This window comes from Cervus elaphus, chromosome 1 (genome assembly GCF_910594005.1).
Source record: "Cervus elaphus chromosome 1, mCerEla1.1, whole genome shotgun sequence".
NCBI lineage: Eukaryota > Metazoa > Chordata > Mammalia > Artiodactyla > Cervidae > Cervus > Cervus elaphus.
This window is the reverse complement of record NC_057815.1, coordinates 95,035,435-95,056,414: the sequence shown is the minus strand read 5'-3', so window position 1 is coordinate 95,056,414 and position 20,980 is coordinate 95,035,435. Positions and strand designations below refer to the sequence as shown.

The 20,980-nt window shown below is 41.1% G+C and overlaps 2 protein-coding genes across 2 annotated transcripts in view; both read right to left on the bottom strand.

Moving 5' to 3' along the window:
• Positions 1 to 6,532, bottom strand: part of LOC122700608 (fatty acid desaturase 2-like protein FADS2B) — a 52,374-nt gene extending 45,842 nt beyond the window's left edge. Inside the window, exon 1 of the mRNA XM_043913605.1 lies at positions 6,095 to 6,532. Coding sequence (XP_043769540.1) covers positions 6,095 to 6,415 — 321 coding nt within the window. The 5' untranslated portion in view covers positions 6,416 to 6,532. The remainder of the gene's footprint in view (positions 1 to 6,094) is intronic.
• Positions 6,533 to 12,919: 6,387 nt separating this feature from the next.
• Positions 12,920 to 19,501, bottom strand: LOC122703219 (fatty acid desaturase 2-like protein FADS2B). Its single transcript, XM_043917330.1, has 5 exons — positions 19,398 to 19,501; positions 18,403 to 18,499; positions 16,079 to 16,158; positions 14,521 to 14,646; positions 12,920 to 13,134 (listed from the first exon to the last, which is right to left on the bottom strand). Exons 1-5 carry the CDS (start codon positions 19,499 to 19,501, stop codon positions 13,074 to 13,076), a joined length of 468 nt encoding a protein of 155 aa, XP_043773265.1. The 3' UTR covers positions 12,920 to 13,073.
• Between the last annotated feature and the right edge of the window lie 1,479 nt (positions 19,502 to 20,980).

Below are 20,980 nucleotides of genomic sequence, written 5' to 3'. Positions count from 1 at the left end.
AAGAGATGCAGGTTCGATCCCTGGGTAGGGAAGATTCCCCTGGAGGAGGACAGGACAACCCACTTCAGTATTCTTGTCTGGAGAATTGCCAAGGACAGAGGAGCCTAGTGGGCTATAGTCCATAGGGTTGCCCAGAGTCAGACATGACTGAAGTAACTAAGCACAACTTAGCATCCACCATGCTTCATATGGACATGTTGTAATTTATATAATTAATTCTTCTTGTTGGACTTATAGGTTGTTTCTGACTTTTCATAGGTAAGCTTTTCCAGGTGAGGAAATCTAAGCCTTTATTTTATTTATTAACATTGTGCATTAATTTCCAATCATACAATTTGAAAAAAATCAGATAAACAATACATGCAATAACAGGAATTCATGTGCCTGTGCCTTGTATAATAGACTTACCCTCTTCCAACAACACAAGAGAAGACTCTACAGATGGACATCACCAGATCGTCAACACCAAAATCAGATATATTATATTCTTTGCAGCCAGAGGTTGAGAAGCTCTATAGAGTCAGCAAAAGTAAGACCAGAAGGTGACTGTGGCTCAGATCATGAACTCCTTATTGCCAAATTCAGACTTAAATTGAAGAAAGTGGGGAAAACCACTAGATCTCTCTGGTATGACCTAAATCAAATCCCTTACAATTATACAGTGGAAGTGAGAAATAGATTCAAGGGCCTAGATCTGACAGATAGAATGCCTGATGAACTATAGATGGAGGTTCATGACATTGTACAGGAGAAAGGGAGCAAGAACATCCCCAAGGAAAAGAAATGCAAAAAAGCAAAATGGCTGTCTGAGGAGGCCTTACAAATAGCGGTGAAAAGAAGAGAAGTGAAAAGCAAAGGAGAAAAGGAGAGAAATACCCATTTGAATGCAGAGTTCCAAAGAATAGCAAGGAGAGATAAGAAAGCCTTCCTGAGAGATCAGTGCAAAGAAATAGAGGAAAATAATAGAATGGGAAAGACTAGAGATCTCTTCGAGAAAGTTAGAGATACCAAGGGAACATTTCATGCAAAGATGGGCTCAATAAAGGACAGGAATGGTATGGAACAAACAGAAGCAAAAAATATTAAGAAAAGGTGGTAAGGATACATAGAAGAACTATACAAAAAAGATCTTCACAACCCAGATAATCACGATGATGTGATCACTAACCTAGAGCCAGACATCCTGGAATGTGAAGTCAAGTGGGCCTTAGGAAGCATCACTATGAACAAAGCTAGTGGAGGTGATGGAATTCCAGTTAAGCTATTTCAAATCCTAAAAGATGATGCTGTGAAAGTGCTGCACTCAATATGCCAGCAAATTTGGAATGCTCAGGAGTGGCCACAGAACTGGAAAAGGTCAATTTTCATTCCAATCCCAAAGAAAGGCAATGCCAAAGAATGCTCAAACTACCGCACAACTGCACTCATCTCACAGGCTAGTAAATTAATGTTCAAAAGTCTCCAAGTCAGGCTTCATTATTGCATGAATCGTGAATTTCTAGATGTTCAAGCTGGATTCAGAAATGGTATAGGGACCAGAGTCCAAATTGCAAACATCTGCTGGATTATTGAAAAAGCAAGGGAGTTCCAGAAGAACATCTATTTCTGCCTTATTGACTATGCCAAAGCCTTTGACTGTGTGGATCACAAAAATATGTGGAAAATTCTGAAACAGTTGGGAATACCAGACCACCTGACCTGCCTCTTGTGAAACCTGTTTGCAGGTCAGGAAGCAACAGCTAGAACTGACCACGGAACAACAGACTGGGTCCAAATAGGAAAAGGAGTGCGTCAAGGCTGTATATTGTCACCCTGCTTATTTAACTTATATGCAGAGTACATCAGGAAAAACTTTGGGCTGGATGAAGTGCAAGCTGGAATCGAGATTGCTGGGAGAAATATCAATAACATCAGATATGCAGATAACACCACCCTTATGGCAGAAAGTGAAGAAGAACTAAACAGCCTCCTGATGAAAGTGAAAAGAGGAGAGTGAAACAGTTGCTTAAAGTGCAACATTCAGAAAATGAAGGTCATGGCATCTGGTCCCATCAGTTCATGGCAAATAGATGGAGAAACATTGGAAACAGTGTCAGACTTTATTTGGGGGGCTCCAAAATCACTGCAGATGGTAACGGCAGCCATGAAATTAAAAGACACTTACTCCTTGGGAGAAAAGTTATGACCAACCTAGATAGCATATTAAAAAGCAGAGATGTTACTTTGCCAACAAAGGTCCGTCTACTCAAGGCCATGGTTTTTTCCCAGTATTCATGTATGGATGTGAGAGGTGGCCTATAAAGAAAGCTGAGTGCTGAAGAATTGATGCTTTTGAAATATGGTGTTGGAGAAGACTCTTTAGAGTTCCTTGGACTGCAAGGAGATCCAACCAGTCCATCCTAAAGGAGATCGGTCCTGGGTGTTCATTGGAAGGACAATGTTGAAGCTGAAACTCCAATGCTTTTGCCATCCAATGCAAAGAGCTGACTCATTTGATAAGATCCTGATGCTAGGAAAGATTGTAGGTGGGAGGAGAAGAAGATGACAGAGGATGAGGTGGTTGAATGGCATCACGGACTCAGTGGACATGAGTTTAATTAAACTCTGCGAGCTGGTGATGGACAGGCAGGCCTGTTGTGCTGCAGTCCATGGGATCACAAAGAGTTGGACACAAATGAGTGACTGTACTAGTTATAACTAGTTAGTTATAACTCTAGTAAAAATTCCTTGGAAGAAATGACAACTTATCTCAGAACACCTAAGTAATAATAGATGTCATTTTTGAATGTTTAATCTGTGCCAGGTATAAGAAGAAAACCTTTATTTTATCTCTGCTGACTTTGACAACTGAACTAAGATAGAAGTATCATTATGCCACTTTCTAGATAAAGGAGCTGAGGTTCCAAGAACTTCAGCAAGCTTCTCAGGACATTCCTGGTAAGTGGTGGAGCCCAGATACAAACCACACCTCTTTCATTCCCAAATTTGTACTCTTAATCATCAGACTGGACACCTCAAAAAGTTTTAGAATGATTCACTGCATGAATGAATGAATAAGTGAGTGACCCTATGGAACAGATTACCTTGGTATCATTATATACTTTTCATGAGAAGGATGGAGGCTTGGCGAAGTTTCTATGTAAATAAGGAAAGATGCCCCCCTGTGGGCAGGTGCAGCTATGGTCCAGGGCTTGTGCACAGAGATCATATTTGGTGCACATTTGCCTTTCAGGGCACAGCCTGCAAACACTTTTTAGGCTGTAGAGAGACAGCATTTGACCTCAGGTTCTCTGACTTCATGGTCTTCCCTCCTTCCCTAGAGAGCATGCCGTTCTCCACCACCTACTCCTCTGCTCCCAAAGAGTTGGCAACAAACAATCAGGACTTCTAAGCAGGTGGTAAACAGGAAATGTGAGTCACATCTCTGAGGCTATGGATGCTGTGATATGAATAACAATAGCTATGGTTTAATGAAAGGTGCATCTGGTATTATGCTAAACCCTTTACAAGCTTTTGTCTCATTTACCAGTTAGATGGGTAAGGTCGTTCCCACTATGCAGATGATGAAGCTGAGTTCCAGAGCATTTCAGGGACTTTCCCAGGCTTATATAACCAATGTACCACACCTCAGGCTCCATGTACTCTGAGTGGCCATGGAATATCACGGTTGTCCCAATTCTCCTGGCACCCTTCCATTCTTCTGTAGCCATCATCCCCTGGAGACTTTTCTCTGAACATTCTGGATCTGCCTTCTAAAAGTGTGGGGCACATGGCTGACCATGCTCAGGGTGTTCATCCTCAAGACACAAATCCTGAGGTGTTGTGGGTATTTTCCGATAAGGTTCAATTCTTCCTTGTTGACTAGAATTGGATGCAGAATCATGGTCTTTCTCTGACTTCTGGGAGATAAAACTCACCAGCAAAGTACAAATTCATCAGCTGAGCTGCTTGCTGCAAGCTACGTCTACCAGTTATATTTAAGGTGGTTGAAGGTACATATTTTTCTAACACATCCTCTGAACTGATTCTGTGACTTGTGTTAGAAAAGCATTGTCCATATTTTCTTTGTGTTGTGGAGATGAGATCTGTGGTATTTTTTCCTCTTTTTTGCCACTTTATTTTTTTAAGTGAAGTATTATTTCTTTACAGAATTTTGTGGTTTTCTGTCATACATCAACAAGTATTTTTTCCCTTTATTTTTGTTAATCTTTCCCCTGATTCTTGCACAAATGCCTGTCACTTGGCTTCTTCTGTCCTCAGCTCTCTGGCTTCCTAGGGTCTTCCTGACACATGTGAGACTCCCATCATGGGCTACAAGCTCATGCACACTTTCCGAGGAAAAGGTTGAGTTTTGTTTTAAAAATATCAGATCAGACCAGAGTGGTGGGGATGTGGAAGGGTCTGTTCAGAGAGGAATTCCTCTAACTGCAGAATCAAGATGCGAAGATGGTAGAAGACTCTGACCAGACAGAGAAGTTGAGAAATTGGGGGTAAAGGAGAATTGGGGAAAGAAGATGTTGCTAGTTTCAAAAAACAAAATCCTTCCTTCTTTGCAAACTTGTCGTGTGCTTCTGTATTCTGTTTTTATCAGTCAGGTAACACAGAGCAGAGCTTCATGAATCAATATTTTTAATCCTATGCTTTGAAGCCAGTTGGAAAAATTATATACTAACATGAAAACAACAAGGGTAACATTAAAAAAAAAAAAAACAAAAAACTTCAAATTTCTACTCTATAATATGCTAATTTTCTGATCTTGAATTAGTTTATTTAACACCTTTTATTCTGCATTTTTTCATATTTATAATGTGGTGAAAGAGTTCCTAATTGGGCTAAAATCAACTTTCTTATAGAATATTTTAGAATGGATTTCTAAATGCATTTAAAGATTGAGAAACCTCCCTCTTCAATATTAAATGGAAATTTTATTTTTAAGATCAGCTGTAAAGGCTTTATAGTAAAAAAGGAACTATCTGATTTAAAAGTTTGTCACTGTTATTTGTGTGCTCTGAGACACATTATTTTCATGTTTTAGTATTAGTTTTTTCCATCTTTAATATGGGAATACCATTCATTTTCCTGATGATGAGGTTTAAATGAGGTCATGCATTTGTGTCTATGGTATCTTTGAGCTTCCCAAGTGGTGCTAATGGTAAGAACACTCCTGCCAATGTTCGAGAGGTAAGAGATACAGGTTCAATCCCTGGGTCAGGAAGATCCCCTGGAAAAGAGCATGGCAACACACTCTAGTATTCATGCCTGGAGAATCCCAAGGACAGAGGTGCCTGGCCGGATGTGGTCCATAGGGTCTCAAAGAGTTGGATGCAGCTGAAGTGACTTAACACACATGATGTATGGTATTTTAGGCATCCACTGAAAGTCTATTTTTTCAGCTATTTTGGTGGAGGAGAGTTATGAGGAAAAACAGTGAAGGAAAGTGGTTAAGACTGAAAGTTAAGAAAGATAAGTGTTTTGAATCTGAGATCTGATGGCTGGGTGAACTTGGGTCAGTCACTTAACCACTCTGATTTCAGTTACTTCTTCCATAAAAGTGGTTGTATTACCTGTATCACATTGAATGAACTACACGACAAAAAAGAACTCTACAAAGTCTAAAAGTCAGTGTCACTGTACGCCTTCAACATCGTTCAACATTTTGATGCTCGAGATGAATTGCTATTTCACGCACCCCAGTTGTAGGAGTCTGAGAAATTTCTACATGAGTGAAGACGATTTTTCCAGATTTTACTCACCTATTTGTAACTTTCTTCTTATAAGACAATGACTCCATTTCAAAACAAAACGAAACAAAAAAACATAATGCCAAGAACAAAAACCAAAACCTGAAATACACATAGTATCTACTGTCAGCACCTGAGCTCACCCCAAAACTAGTGTAAATAATAGCTAGACCTTGAGGCTTAATTAGCTTTTAATTTTTTGCGGGATTGGAATCCTGAAAAAATGGTTTGGGAGGAGATGAGTGATCATGGAGCTTGAACACATACTTGAAATGCTTTTGGAAAGACGGCCAAGGTTCCAGCCACCCAGAAGCTGGAAGAGAGAGAGAAAGGGCAGACTTTGAGTTCCTTACCGTGGCGTCCTCCCCAGCGTAGTGGCTGAGGACCTTGTGCCCACCGGGATGCCTGTCCGCCCAGCCAGTAACATCGTAGACCTTGCGATTGATCACCAGCCATTGGCCAGTCTCTTGATTGTGTCTCTGGATCTCCTGCCAGGTGTACATGTTGAGGCTTTTTCTGGGCAAGCCGCGCTTGTCATTTACCTCCTGCCTTGCAGAGAACTTGGCTTTCCCACTTGCTCCTGGTTTCCTGTTTGCCTGTTGCCTCGCACCTAGGTACAGCTGGTTCTCATCTACAAGGCCCCCATTGCCCTCAGGCTTTTCTTCAAACGTCATTGTCTTTATACTTTTAGAATTTCTGGCTTGACACCTGGAATTTCTAATTCTCACCTGATTGAACTACGGAATGATCTTTTCGCTATCCTTTTATTCAATGAAGTAAGAAGCCTACACAGAAAACTTTTTAGCCTACTTGACTCTTGGCAAAGCTGACAGTGAGATCTTTCCCAGTGTCTCACTTCTCTGTCCTGAGTCTTTTTTGTCCTGATGAAGACCGTACTACCTTTTCCCTGCACCCAAGAAGATTAGTCTAACTTTCTCTCTTCTCTCTCTCTGCTGGCTGATCATTTCGCAGCGTTCTTATTCATCATTAAATGTCCCTTAGTCAAGAGCTGGAGCCAATCACAACCCAGAGGATGGTGTGGCCTGACCCCTGGAAGGAGGGGCTGGGCTCCCTCTCTGCTGACTGCCTACACTGGCATCATGCTGGGTCAGATGCATTAGCTCTCCCCCATTGAAAGGAAGAGTTGTTTTAATTCAACACATGAGCAGAAGCTTTCAAAACCTCTGGGAGGATGTGAACGCCTCCTGGAATTGGGAAATGTTCTTTTGTTGTTGTTGTTAAGATTGGAAATTTTCCTTTATTACTTTTTTTTTTTTAACTAATTGAGAAACCTGTATGCAGGTCAGGAAGCAACAGAACTGGCCATGGGACAACAGACTGGCTCCAAATAGGAAAAGGAGTATGTCAAGGCTGTATATTGTCACCCTGCTTATTTAACTTCTATGCAGAGTACATCATGAGAAACTCTGGGCTGGAGGAAGCACAAGCTGGAATCAATATCGCCAGGAGAAATATCAATAACCTCAGACATGCAGATGACACCATCCTTATGGCAAAAGTGAAGAGGAACTAAAAAGCCTCTTGATGAATGTGAAAGAGGAGATTGAAAAAGTTGGCTTAAAACTCAGCATTCAGAATACTAAGATCACGGCATCCGGTCCCATCACTTCATGGCAAATAGATAGGGAAACAGTGTAAGTAGTGGCTTTATTTTTCTGGGCTCCAAAATCACTATGGATGGTCATTGCAGCCATGATATTAAAAGGTGCTTACTCCTTGAAAAGAAAGTTATGAGCAACCTAGACAGCATATTAAAAAGCAGAGGCATTACTTTGCCAACAAACCGGGTGTTGGTAATGGACAAGGAGTCCTGGTTGGCTGTGGTTCATGGGGTCGCAAGAGTCAGACACGACTGAGTGACTGAACTGAACTGAATCTCCATATGGAACAGAGAGCATCAGGATTACAGCTGGATTCTAGGCAGCAATTACAAGGAGTTTTGGAATGCTTGTTAAGAGAAGAATGATTAATTATTCTTTAAAACATTGTTGAATACCTGGTCAATGCCAAACATTGGAGTGGGCCTGGTGATAAAATGGTAACAACATACAGGGTGGTCTCTATCCTCATGGAGTTTTCAGTTTTCAGTGGTTGCACAGGCAGATATAAATTGTATAAGTGAGGCACACAGGACACAGAGCTCATGAAGGGAGATTTACCTAGTCAGTTAAATCTGGGAGAATTTCCCAGAGAAAACTATGCTTGTACAAATAATAGAAAATACTTTTATTATTTTTTATTGAAGTGTCATTGATTCACAATATTATTTTTAGTTTCAGGTGTACATCATGATGCTCCAGCATTTTTACAGTTTATACCCCACTAAAATTATTACAAGAAAATGCCTATAATTCCCTGTGCTCTATAATTTATCCTTGTTGCTTATCTAGAAAATTCTTTTTGAATGCCCCTGAAAAGTCAAGGCAAAATACACTGAAGAAATGAAGTTGAAATAACATTGAGGGAAAAACTGGGACACTATTCCACTGTCGTTCAGGCCTCCTGCTGTGTTCTTTGAACAGAAGCTTATTCCTGCCTTAGGGCCTTTGCACTTGGTTGATGCCACTGTTCCTTCACTGCTCCTTTGAATCTGATTGCAGACTCTTTCATATTCTTCTTATGGTCACTTTTCCATGACCCTCCTTATTTTGATTAGTCCCTGCTTATCACTCTCAAAACACCCTTTTGTTTTCTTCAGATATGATGATTTTGGATTTTCTTCCATTTATATATATATTTATTTATTTTTATACTAGATTGTAAGCTTCAAGAACCTGGGCTCCTGGGTCTCTGGGTCACATTAACTGGTCCGAGTCTGACACATGATAAGTGCTCAAAAAATACTGAAGTGCTCAATAAATAATGAAGGATAAATGTTTGCACAAGAAGGTTTGTACTGAATTAATTTATTTTGCACGATATTAACCATGTTATATTCCCTTCACGTTGCAAAATTCCAATAAAACTCCCTTAAAGGTGAAGCTGCTACACAATTCTTTATTGAAGATGAGAAATGAACTTTGTTATTTGCATAATCTGAGGTTTAGTTTTAAAAATAAGCCCCTGGAAATTTACTTTGAAGCATGTAAAAAGGATAGATTAATGGATATATAGACAGGTAGATGGATATATATAAAATAAAACAAGTTTACTAAAATGTAACTTCAAAAGTTTGATTATAGCTAAACAGATGTTCACTGGTAAATTCTTTCAACACAACTGTCTTTATGCAAATTTTCATAAATAAATGTGTGCAAAAAAAATGTACCTGGTTATACTCCTCCTCTGAGTAGAGTTAAGTTTAATCTATATTTTGTGTCCTTCAGGTCAATGATTAGCAGGAGAATAGTCAAGAAAATCCTTTACAGAGTGTTGTTTAAGCAACAAATGATAGATTTGGTATGATTTCCACTAGAGCGTTGTGCACTCACATGGTTAATTGGAAGTTGGGAAACTAGAGCCCATGGCTCACTATTCCTCTGGCTTGAGATCTGGCTGCTGGTTCCAGGGGACTGAGTAAAGTCAGAAGTGGAAGGTGGCTCCCAGGTGTTACCTGTTGTGATAGGAGAAATCATGGTCTGACTTGTGACTCATAATCCTCTCATCAAAGGAAGTGTGCCCTCTTCACCATTAAAATGGTTCAGTGTCTTTCTGTCCTGTGAATCTGCCTGACCTTGAAATTGCTCTTGATTTTGATGGTCCAGGATGGGAGGAACCCTCATTACATTAATAACAATCAGCATCTGAATGAGTGTTCCTGGCTTATGAAAGTATTCTAATTGCCTTACTTTATTTGGTTGTCCCAGCAATGCTATGTTGCAAATAAGCCAGGTAATATTATGCATCCACGTATTTTACAGATTGAGGCAATGTGTGAGAGACATGGCCAATTTCATAGCAGCGTACTGAGGAGCTGAAATTAGGACTGAGATTCCTGATTTCTAATTCAATCAGTCACCCTTATCTAATGCCTGACTGAAAATGTAGGCAATTTTTTACTACCTGATTTTATCGAAAGGAGGGAGACTTTCAAGGAAATAGAGTATCAGAGAAAAGCCACAGGGAAAGTGAACTTTTCCCAGGTTGAATTCATGCTATGTTATCCCAAAATCTCGAATCCAATTCTCTGTTCTGTTCTTCCATGCTTTTTGCAGTGTCTGTCCCTTCTGAAAGGTTAAATCTCTGCTTGAATCTCTCCCAGTGAATTCTTCTGAGTTGGATAATACGCTTTAAGGATTGGGGAGTAGAGACTAGCTAACAGGCATTCTTACTATGCTGCTGCTGTGCCTGTCCTATGTTTCTTGTATCTTCCCCTCCCCAGGTGGCTGTTCTTAGTGAGGTGGAATGATAACTACTTTAATGCTTATTCCATCAGCTCCTGGGAAACTATTAGTTCAAATGTGCCCACTGCTCATGACTTGTAATGCAACTTAATTCCCCTTTACTTTTGGTTTCTTGAATGTTAATGAATGTTGACTACAGAATCAGACATCCCTGCATCTGAGACTATACTCAACTTACCTGTGCCATCAGGCAAGTTGCTTGGCCTCCCTTAAGTGTCATGTTTTTATTTATAAAATGAGATTAATTATGAAACTTGCCCTTTCTAACTGTGTGAGGACTAAATGGAATAATACTTATGAAGGGTGCAACTCAGTATTTACAGCTTAGGAGATGCTCATAACTGTTGCTAAGAATTTTAATAATTCAGTTAGAATACAGAAATGCTCCTTACAAGTTTGATAAAATTCATCTTACTCTCTAATTAGAAGGAATTACATTTACAGCATTTTGTCAACAAAGGTCCGTATAGTCAAAGCTTTAGTTTTTCCAGTAGTTATGTACAGATGTGAGATTTGGACCATTAAGAAGACTGAGCTCCAAAGAATTGATGCTTTTCCATTGTAATGGAGAAGACTCTCAAGAGTCCCTTGGATAGCATAGAGATTAAACTAGTCAATCCTAAAAGAAATCAACCCTGAGTATACACTGGAAGGACTGATGCTGAAGTTGAAACTTCAGGATTTGGCCACCTATTTTGAAGAGCCGACTCATTGGAAAAGACCCTGATGCTACGAGAGACTGAAGAGAAGTGGGTGACAGAGTATGAGATGGTTAGATGGCATCCCTGACTCAATGGACATGAGTTTGAGCAAACCCCGGGAGACAGCGAAGGACCAAGAAGCCTGCCGTGCTGCAGTTCACTGGGTCACAAAGAGTTCAACACAGCTTAGCTACTGAACAACAGCAACATTTACACACAGCTTTTTCTTCCTGCATCCTCCCTCCCTCCCTCCCTTCCTTCCTCCTGTAGACAGAAAGAAAGGCGCAACATGAGAGCTGTGAGTTAGGTTTTGTTGGAGCAAAATGAGGACTCCAGCCTGGGAGACAGCATTTCTGATAGCTCTGAGAAACTGCTCCAAAGAGGAACTGCTGCCTGACTTACAGTTTTGTTCTTTTATCTCTGAAAACATTTCAGTGTCTTGTTAGGGGATAAGGTAAGTGTCATATATGATTTTAGTGAAGAGGGGACCTGCAGTCATGCACACATTTTGGCAGATATTTGCTGCCAGTCATGAGGAGCAGATTCACCATTAATGAGTTTTTCTGGATATGAACAGATGTAATAACTGGGCTGAAAAAATTTTCTCCTGAAAATATCTAACTATCTGAAGACCTGTCCTGCCAGTTTTTCCAAGAGCACAGAGTGCCTCATTCTTGTTCTCCACTCTAAATTTCTTTCAGAGGGTATTGAATGTCAGCAGCTGCAGCAGCACTTGATTTATTCCTTGTAGAGGTAGCTGTCAAGTGCCAATTTGTAGTTGACAGTTCCTTCTTTCCCTCCTTCATTTCTCCCCTCCAGCTCCCTCCCTGCCTTCCTTCCTTCTGCATGTCTTCATTGAGTGTCTCTATCATGTCAGGCGGTCTCTACTCTTATGGATATTGCAGGTTACAGTGGAAGACTAAGGAATCACACAAATGGATGTAAAAATATATTTCTAGTAATTACTACAGAGTATATCACAAGGAGGCCTTGAATTAATGGGGAGGCTTCCCTGAAATCTTTACCAAGCAAAGGGCTCACTGCTTGAAGCATGTAGAAAGCAATACTATGGCACCAGCTTTTGAGCAGAGTTCTATTTTGAGGCCAACTGGCAAGGAGACATGGGAAGGGCTCAAATCTGTGTCTTTGATCTGGGGTTCGGTCAAACATTATGAGTTGTGGAGGATGTATTCGTTGGCAGAAATGTTGGTGGAGCAGGTTTCAATTAGTGGGCTTTGGAACTTGTCCATTTATGATAGGATATGGTTGAAGCTTCAACCTGGGATCTTCTAGGATGGAGAACCCTGCACTTCTAAAAAGATTCAGGCATTCAAGTTCCAGTCATGTCCTGATGCTTTGGTTCCCTGGGGGTGGTATGGAGACTTAGTTTTTGGGTGTTATTTGAGGTCAGACATTCTTCCCTTGTGCCTGCTTTGGCTGCCTGGGCCTGAAGCTGAGGGAGGGAGTGGCACAAGGTGGGAGAGGGTTCTGGGAGGAAGGCCAGTGCTGGTAGTCTGCTGGCAATCACCAGGTTGCAGATTGCAACTTTATTCCAAGGGCAATGGGAATCCATTGAAGAATTTCAGGTAGGACTGTAACATAACTCTCATGAGTCCTTTAGCTTAAATGGAAGTCTGTCCAATTAAGCCATCTTTATTCATGTGGCCAGTGAGCAGAGGGCCAACATGATCCACAGGATTGATCATCTGAATTCTAACGCCATGCTCAGTGATCTGGGAAATTGTGAAAGTAATAGGCCTTGGTGTCCTCCTATGGGAAGCTTATTGAACAAGCTATTAAACAAAAATTCAACTGAGTAAATTTAAAGATTTCATTGGCTTTATTCAATGACTTCTGAATCAAGCAATATCCCAGTTAGTAAGCAGAAGGGAATTATGAGGGGTTGTGCAAATGGAAGGTTTTTATAGGAAGAAAGGAGGGGCAAGGAAGCCATCAGCCAAGTATACTGAGGGCAGACACCTTCTTTTTTTGGGGGGAGGGAGGAATTACAAGGGTTTTATCATGCAGATATATATATATATCTTCTTTCTCTGGGCCAGGGGCAGGAATGGAGAAGGAGTAAAATACAACAAATTACCACCACGTCACCTACCCCAAAATTCCAGACTAGTTGATTAAGATTACATTTCTGGGGAAGGCTGTAACTGCAATTATGTCAGGTATTGTAGAGGTTTGGTATCATGGGCTTTAGCACAAGTGACACTTTTGGGGCCTGTGGTTTTCTCTTTAGCACCTGCACATCTGCATTATGTTTGTGGATGAATGCGGTATGCCTCCTTCCAGAGGGCTCCGTACTTCTTCAGGGCCCTGCAAGAGGAGCAGAGAGAATCATGAGTAGGTGAGACTCAGGTCAAAGGAGCTACTTCATGGAACATTTGCTCTTTTACTTAATACTTTACAACCTTGTCATTTTCAGCTATATCTGAAAGACCTCTTTCTATCTTGTCCGGCGGAGGGAGTCAAATACACTGATTTATGTTTTAGAAGGCAAGCTCACATTTTCTATAAGGAGGAGACTGATATTTTGTTTTATGCTTTTCTGTACTCCAAAGCATCACTTTCCTTCTCTCCAGTATTAAAAGAAAAAGCTCTGCTGAATCTCTGTAAGATAAACCATATGACTATAAACCAACTCGTCCTGTATCCACCTACCTCTCCTACTTTATAAAGTGAAACATTTTCCTAGGCTCTGGTGACACAGCACTGAATGGGAGTGATAAGAGTCTTCTCCACCTGGAGTTCCTGGTCTGCACTGGGAGACACATATTACCCAACATGCTATTTAATCATGATTGCGATAAAAGTCAGACATGAAGAGAAGCAAGCATGTGACAGGTTTAGTCTTGGGGGCAAGGGAGGACTGAGATGAAGAAAAGACCTTTCAGGTGAGCTTTGGAGAGTGAATGGAACTTGAGAAGGTGACAGGAGGGGGAAGTCAGGTTGGCAGATTATTCTAGGTAGAAGAAAAAGTGACCAAGGATGTGTCATGGGCAAAGGATAGGGAGTTATGTAGCAAGTGAAGTGAGGTCAGATATCTGGAGGGCAGGAAAGGAGGAGGGCAGTGGTAGAAAGTGAAGATGGATCACTGTTCCGGGGTCAGATCTGACCAGGTCTAGCATTAATGGCTTCTTTATTCATATTAATAAGGTACTGTTTTTCCTTTTCCTAATCTGAAAAAAAAAAAAAAAATCAGCCAAGGTTTTGGCTGTTAATTTGATGGGCACAGGATTTTCTAGGTAACTGTGCAAACTTTAGGATGAGTATGGATTCTCAGTACCTACAGGAAGAGTCACCCCTGCCTGTCCCACCAGACCCTGTAAGCATCTTAGTTTTCAACCCTGATCCAGATGAATGGAGAGTCCCTCCTACTGGCTAAGTTCTAAAGCATGTCAAGGCTTTGTGGGTGATACAAAGACAAATAATACAGAACCCTGGTTTATAAGAAGCTTGTAATTAAGTTTGGCACCAAGGTATTTTCACTAAGAAGTACCTAGAAGGTAGCAGGTAAATGGTAGGAATGACTGTTATCATTTTCTGTGTTGGTGTTGTTCCTTATAGAGCCTCCTGTCCATGCTGGGCACATGAATGTTTCTTAATAAATAGCTATTGACTGAATGATTTATAAAGCAGTGAAGAGTCTGGGGACCAGCAGTGAAGGGAAATGAGAGCTGTGGGTTGGGGGACTGTTATTACCTGAGAGTATCTCCAAATGCCTTCAACATGGGCTTATTCACATATGGCAGTCCATGCTTGGCACACAGTGACTTCACCAGAGGTGCCACCTTGTGGTAATTATGGCGTGGCATTGTGGGAAACAGACTAGGGAAACAGAGGAGATATACAACTTTTCAGACCTAAAGAGAAACCCAAAGCTCCCTTTCCCCTTTAACAAAATAAAATGGGATCAGCCACGCAGACCCAACCTTGACCTTGCACAATACTTTTGTTCTGGGAAGTCAAAAGACTTGCTGGCAGACTCATCTTATCCCTTCAGTTCAGTTCAGTTCAGTCGCTCAGTCATGTCTGAGTCTTTCTGACCCCATGAACAGCAGCACGCCCGGCCTCCCTGTCCATCCCCAACTCCCGGAGTTTACCCAAACTCATGTTATTGAATCGGTGACGCCATCTAACCATCTCATCCTCTACGGTCCCCTTCTCCTCTTGCCTGCAGTCTTTCCCAACATCAGGGTCTTTTCAAATGAGTCAGCTCTTAACCCTCTACAAGCCTTGTGGGTGGCAGGTGTTTAGGAAGAATTAAGAGACTATGTTTTAGCTCCATCAACTGTTGATTTTTGGCCTGATCAAATGAAAGTGTACCATTTAGAACTTTCTACCATTTAGAACTACCCAGAGATCTGGAGATACTCAATCTCCCACCTTGCCCCTACTAATCTCTGTCTTAGTTTCTGTCCTTCTAACTTCCTTAGCAAGAATAGATGAATGTATATTAAGTCATGGTAAATAGATAACAGTCCCAAGAAAGGAATAAGAAGTGAGGAGAGATGGATTTTTAATCCCAAGTTTTCATTAGTCAGCCAGATGACAGTCTTGGGTGTAAACCTCTCCTTTAACAAAACTATGAGGAGTAATTTTTTTGCTGAAATTTTCAAGCCCTAATATGACAAATAGAAGGAAAAAAATTCCTTGGACAAATAAGGTCTTGTTCCTTCTTTGACTATCATAGACTCACATGGCTTAGACAAAGAGAATGTGCAAAGCCTCTCCCCTGATACTCTGGAGAAAATGACTCTCAATGTTTTAACTTGCATCAAGGCGTGAACTACCCATTTCCTCTCTGTAACTGGCCCATTGGTAAAGGATTTCCAGATACCATTTAGAAATTGCAGCAGGGACTCCACTTCATTTATTTTGTAACCTTGGCTCTAAAGACACAGATAAGAAAATATTTGAATTATAGCATAGTTAAGTTTGAACACAAGTTGGTTACCCAAGTGTCCTGATTTTTCTTAGGTTTTGCCAACAAAGCAAATGCAAAGAGATTCCTAAGCCCATAGGATTCTGGAAACTGAGTCACTGATACTTTTTCAAGATTTCACTCCATGTACTCGCAGTTGTGACACTCCCTTCATTTCTTTCTTCCTTTCCTTAACATTGTTGTTAATCCTTTAGAGAATCCTGGTTCATTTTTTTCCCTTAAGATTGTGAGTCTACTGCTCCGCTCTGGACTATATGGAGGGCAGTTACTAGTAACAGCCCTTGCCCTTTATCGTGAACTATTTCTCTTACTCACTGGTGCTCAATTTGGAAGTTCAAGTGCCCAGTGAACCAGTCGTTGAAAAAGGACTGTTCAACATTACAGGTGGCCAAGACCTGCAAAGAAAAAGCTTACATTAGATGTAAATGAACCCATGACAAACAAGGGATTTAATTACTCTGTTATTCATCCATCATTCAGCAAGTGCTGATTGAGTACACATTTTGTGTAACAAACCATGAGGGATAGAAATAAGTCCCAGGTCTCAGGGACCTTGCAACTATAAAGGAAATAAGGCATTTTTCTAAGAAGTATTGATAAGGCAATAGATATGAAGAAGTAAATAGGATTTGAGAGGACTAAGTCACTATTTGCCCTCAAAATCAGAAGACTAAGGTATTATGAGTAAGGAGTTTGGCAGATGGAAGTGGGATTGTAGGACTCTGGTAGAAATTATAGGAGTTTGAATGTTATTACCACAGAATAGACTTAAAGGACTTCTAAATGGGGAATAAAGCATACAAGGGCTTTAATCAAGGGTTTTGTGCCTAGAAATACATTTATTAATATATACAAGTAGCTTCCTTTTTAATCTCATGTATTTTATTTTATTCAAAGACAGACTGAGAAGAAGTTCATAGGATTCTCCAGACTACTTAGAATGCTTATGAATGTGATTTTATTCAGTGCCTTTCTAAGATTTAATTCTTGTTAGGGTTGTTGCCATTTTGAATGTTATTTTTGCAGTTATTCTAAGTCATGGTTCCTCGAAGTGTACTTCAGAGCACCTTGGGGTTCCCTAGGACACTTTCAGGGGATCTTCAAGGTCAAAATGATCCCCATAATACTTCTGAGACAGTATTTGCCTTTTTCATTCTCATTCATGCATGCTTATAGCATGGGTTTTACCAGAGGCTATTAAACATGGGATGATGTCATCACTCTGATGTTAACCTTTATTGGCTTTATCTTGTTATTTTAAAATTAATAGATATTTTAAAACTCTCAGATTCAGTTTCAAATACAGTAAGTATCAGTGGATATAACTTCCACAAATGAAAGCTCTTTGATGTTCTCAATAAGTTTTAAGAGTGGTTTCTTGACCAAAAAGATTGAGAAGCACTACTGTGTGGAACGTCCACTGAATATGGAAATGGGCATGGAGGAGGAAGCAGTATGATGCCTGGATTCTCCACTTAATCATGGCACAGCCAGTATTAGGCTTAGGAGGCAGTGGTATTCGCATGGGTCACAAATCTTTTAATCGTTAACAGCATGCTTGCAGAGAAGGCAGTCTCCTCTCTGGGCCCTACCACCTATACAATGAAATGAGGGGGATTCCAGGGTTCTTCCTTCTGTTATTCTAGGAGTGTGAGATTCATTGAAAGATTGAAAGATTCATGTTGAGGCAGGTTTAGTAAACCTTGCCTGTAAAGTGCTACCCAGTAAATGTTTTTATTTTGCATCACAGCTATGCAGTTCTACTGTTTAAGAATGAAAACTATCATAGAGAATATGTAATGTGTTAGTGTGACTGTGTTCCAATAAGACTATAAAAACACACACTGGGCTAGACTGGCCCTTTGGCTGTAGTTTATTAAGACTTGGTTAAGAGCAAAAACTCTTGAGAGTCCCTTGGACTGCAAGGAGATCCAACCAGTTCATCCTAAAGGACATCAGTCCTGGGTGTTCATTGGAAGGACTGATGTTGAAGTTGAAACTCCAATACTTTGGCCATCTGATGCGAAGAGTTGACTCATTGGAAAAGACCCTGATGCTGGGAAAGATTGAGGGCAGGAGGAGAAGGGGATGACAGAGAATGAGATGGTTGGATGGCATCACTGACTCAACGGACATGAGTTTGGGTAAACTCCGGGAGTTGGTGATGGACAGGGAGGCCTGGCGTGCTGTGGTTCATTGGGTCGCAGAGAGCTGGACACGACTGAGTGACTGAACTGAACTGAACTGAAGAGCAAAGGTTCTGAAATCAAACTGCCGAGGTTTAAAACCTGCTTCTAGGGAACTCCCGCTGGTCCACAGGTTAAGACTGTGTACTAAACACAGGTTTGATTCCTGGTAGGAGAACTAACACCCTGCATGCACACAGTGTGGCCAAATAAATAACTAAAATCTGCTTCTAGCAGTTAGCTGTGTGATCTTACACAAGTTATATAACTTATTCTACCTCAATTTTATCATTTTTAAAGTGGGAATACTCCGAGCACATAGCTACATGTAGCAACATGCAAAACAGCTGACAGTGCCTGGCCCCTGGCAAGCCTCTAATAAATATTATTTGAGGTAAGCAGATGGTAATCAGGATGCTTTGGTGGATGCTTTCCCAAGAACAGCATTATTACCTGAGTGCTGAACCAGTCCTGGTTCTCCTCTTTGCTCACTTTCATTGGTATGTGGCTCATCTGGGTAACATATGCAATCCACGGACTCTCAAGAAAGCTTTAAGAGAATAAAAGGAAGATGTGATCACTCCTTGGGGAGTTTCAGTTCCAGTCACTGGGCTTGCATACTCACTTGCAGATCTGGCTGAGCATTAGAGGAAATGGCAGTAACTGAAAAGATCCAATAAAGTGGTGGTTATTTATTTTTCATCTTTGTAGACTTTTTATATCTAAAGATGGCACACTAGGGAATCAGTCACAGTCCCTGTCTTGCAGCCTACTGTACCAGAGCAGTGTCCCCAGTATTTTCTGAAGGCATTGGTGCAAGGCTCAGAAAATACCTAGATAACTGAAGGTCAGGCTTCCCTGCTGGTTCAGTGGTCAAGATTCCATCTGCCAATGCAGGAGATCTGGGTTTGATTCTTGGGTCAGGGAGATGTCCTGGACAAAGAAATGGTAACCCACTCCAGTATTCTTGCCTGTGAAACCCCCAGGGCAGAGGAGTCTGGCAGGCTACAGTCCACGGGGTCGCAAAAGAGTCAGACATGACTTTGTGACTAAAGCAACAAAAACTTAAGCATATATGCAATGTGATTAATAGCTTGGCTGATGTCATCAGATAGAACTGGGTACAAGTTGTGATTTGGCACTGCTACTGGCCCTTATTTGCTCTTGAGTAAGTGATTTCATTCCTCTGAACTTTAGTTCTCTTACCAGAAAAACGAAATTGATACTATCTACATTGCCTGGTTGTGCATTTTTGATTACATCAAATAAGGTAATGCATGTAGAGTGAGTGAAGTCGCTCAGACGTGCCTGACTCTTTGCGACCCCGTGGACTGTAGCCCACCAGCTCCTGCATCCATGGAATTTTCCAGGCAAGAATACTGGAGCGGGTTGCCGTTTCCTTCTCCTGGGGATCTCCCCCACCCAGGGATGGAGCCCGGGTCTCCCACAATGCAGGCGAGTGCGTTGCTGTCTGAGCCAGCAGACCGCCTGAGGCAGCGGAGCCCCTGCCGCTGCTATGAGCAGGGACGCGAGTGATGAGGGAGGGATGCATCGCGAGGTGAACGGGGTGATTCAGTTTAAAGTGCTTTTGATGTGGGGAAAATCTCTAGTCATAAAATAACTTTTTAAAAAACTGGGCTCCTACTACCTTCAGTAAGAATTATGATGTCCAGCTGGATTACAGTTTGAAGGACTTGGTGATCAGGCAGAATGCAATTGTCCTTTGAGAAACATGCAGGTCCACTTAAATGTGGATATTTTTAAGTAAACAGTACTGCAAGATTAGTGCTTGCCTGAATCCACAGTTGAGGAACCACATACTGGATAGATGACTATGGAGCCTGAATATCTTTGGATTTCGGTAACTGAGGTGGGTCTAGGGACTAATCCTCCTTAGATGCTGAGGGATTACTATACCGCAGTTGGGAATTAATCACATGGGAAAAAAAGGCATTATTGGGAAATTCAGTTTCCAAGAAACTCAACTACTTCAGCTGCTTTACCCCACATTTTCTTGGAAACGTTTCAGTTACAAGAATGTGGTCTGGTGTCATAATATGCTAATCATTGCTAATGTAAGTGAAGAATAGATATATAACTATTAAGAGAATCCAAATCTAGGGCTGAAAACTCCACATTGTGGTTTAGGGCAGCGTTAACTTTCTCATCTCTTCAGCTCTGCCTATTCCTTCCCCCAAAAAACATGTGTCAGAATACAAATTCAGTTTGTGTGAGTCAGCATTTGGGTCTGTTCCACTGTGACACAGACCCAAGTCACCCTTGTGCAGCCTTTTTCAATTGACTGAGCAAAGGGTTCCGAGTTGCAGGCTTTAACAATTCCTTTCACTTAGGAGTGTTATTATTATTAATTTTTAATCTGGAATGTGAAGTAAAGGGGGCTTTAAAAAGCATCACTACGGACAAAGCTAGTGGAGGTGATGGAATCTCAGTTGAGCTAATTCAAATCCTGAAAGATGATGCTATGAAAGTGCTGCACTCAATATGTCAGCAAATTTGGAAAACTCAACAGTGGCCACAGGGCTGGAAAAGGTCAGTTTTCATTCCAATCCCCAAAATGGGTAATGCCAAAGAATGCTCAAACTACCACACATTTGCACTCTTGTCACACACTAGTAAAGTAATGCTCAAAATTCTCCAAGCCAGGCTTCAGCAATACGTGAACCGTGAACTTCCAGATGTTCAAGCTGGTTTTAGCAAAAGCAGGGGAATCAGAGATCAAATTGCCAACATCCGTTGGATCATTGAAAAAGCAAGAGAGTTCCAGAAAAACATCTATTTCTGCTTTATTGACTATGCCAAAGCTTTTGACTGTGTGGATCACAATAAATTGTGGAAAACTCTGAAAGAGATGGGAATACCAGACCACCTGACCTGCCTCTTGGGAAACCTGTATGCAGGTCAGGAAGAAACAGTTAGAACTGGACATGCAACAACAGACTGGTTCCAAATAGGAAGAGGAGTATGTCAAGGCTGCATATTGTCACCCTGCTTCTTTAACTTATATGCAGAG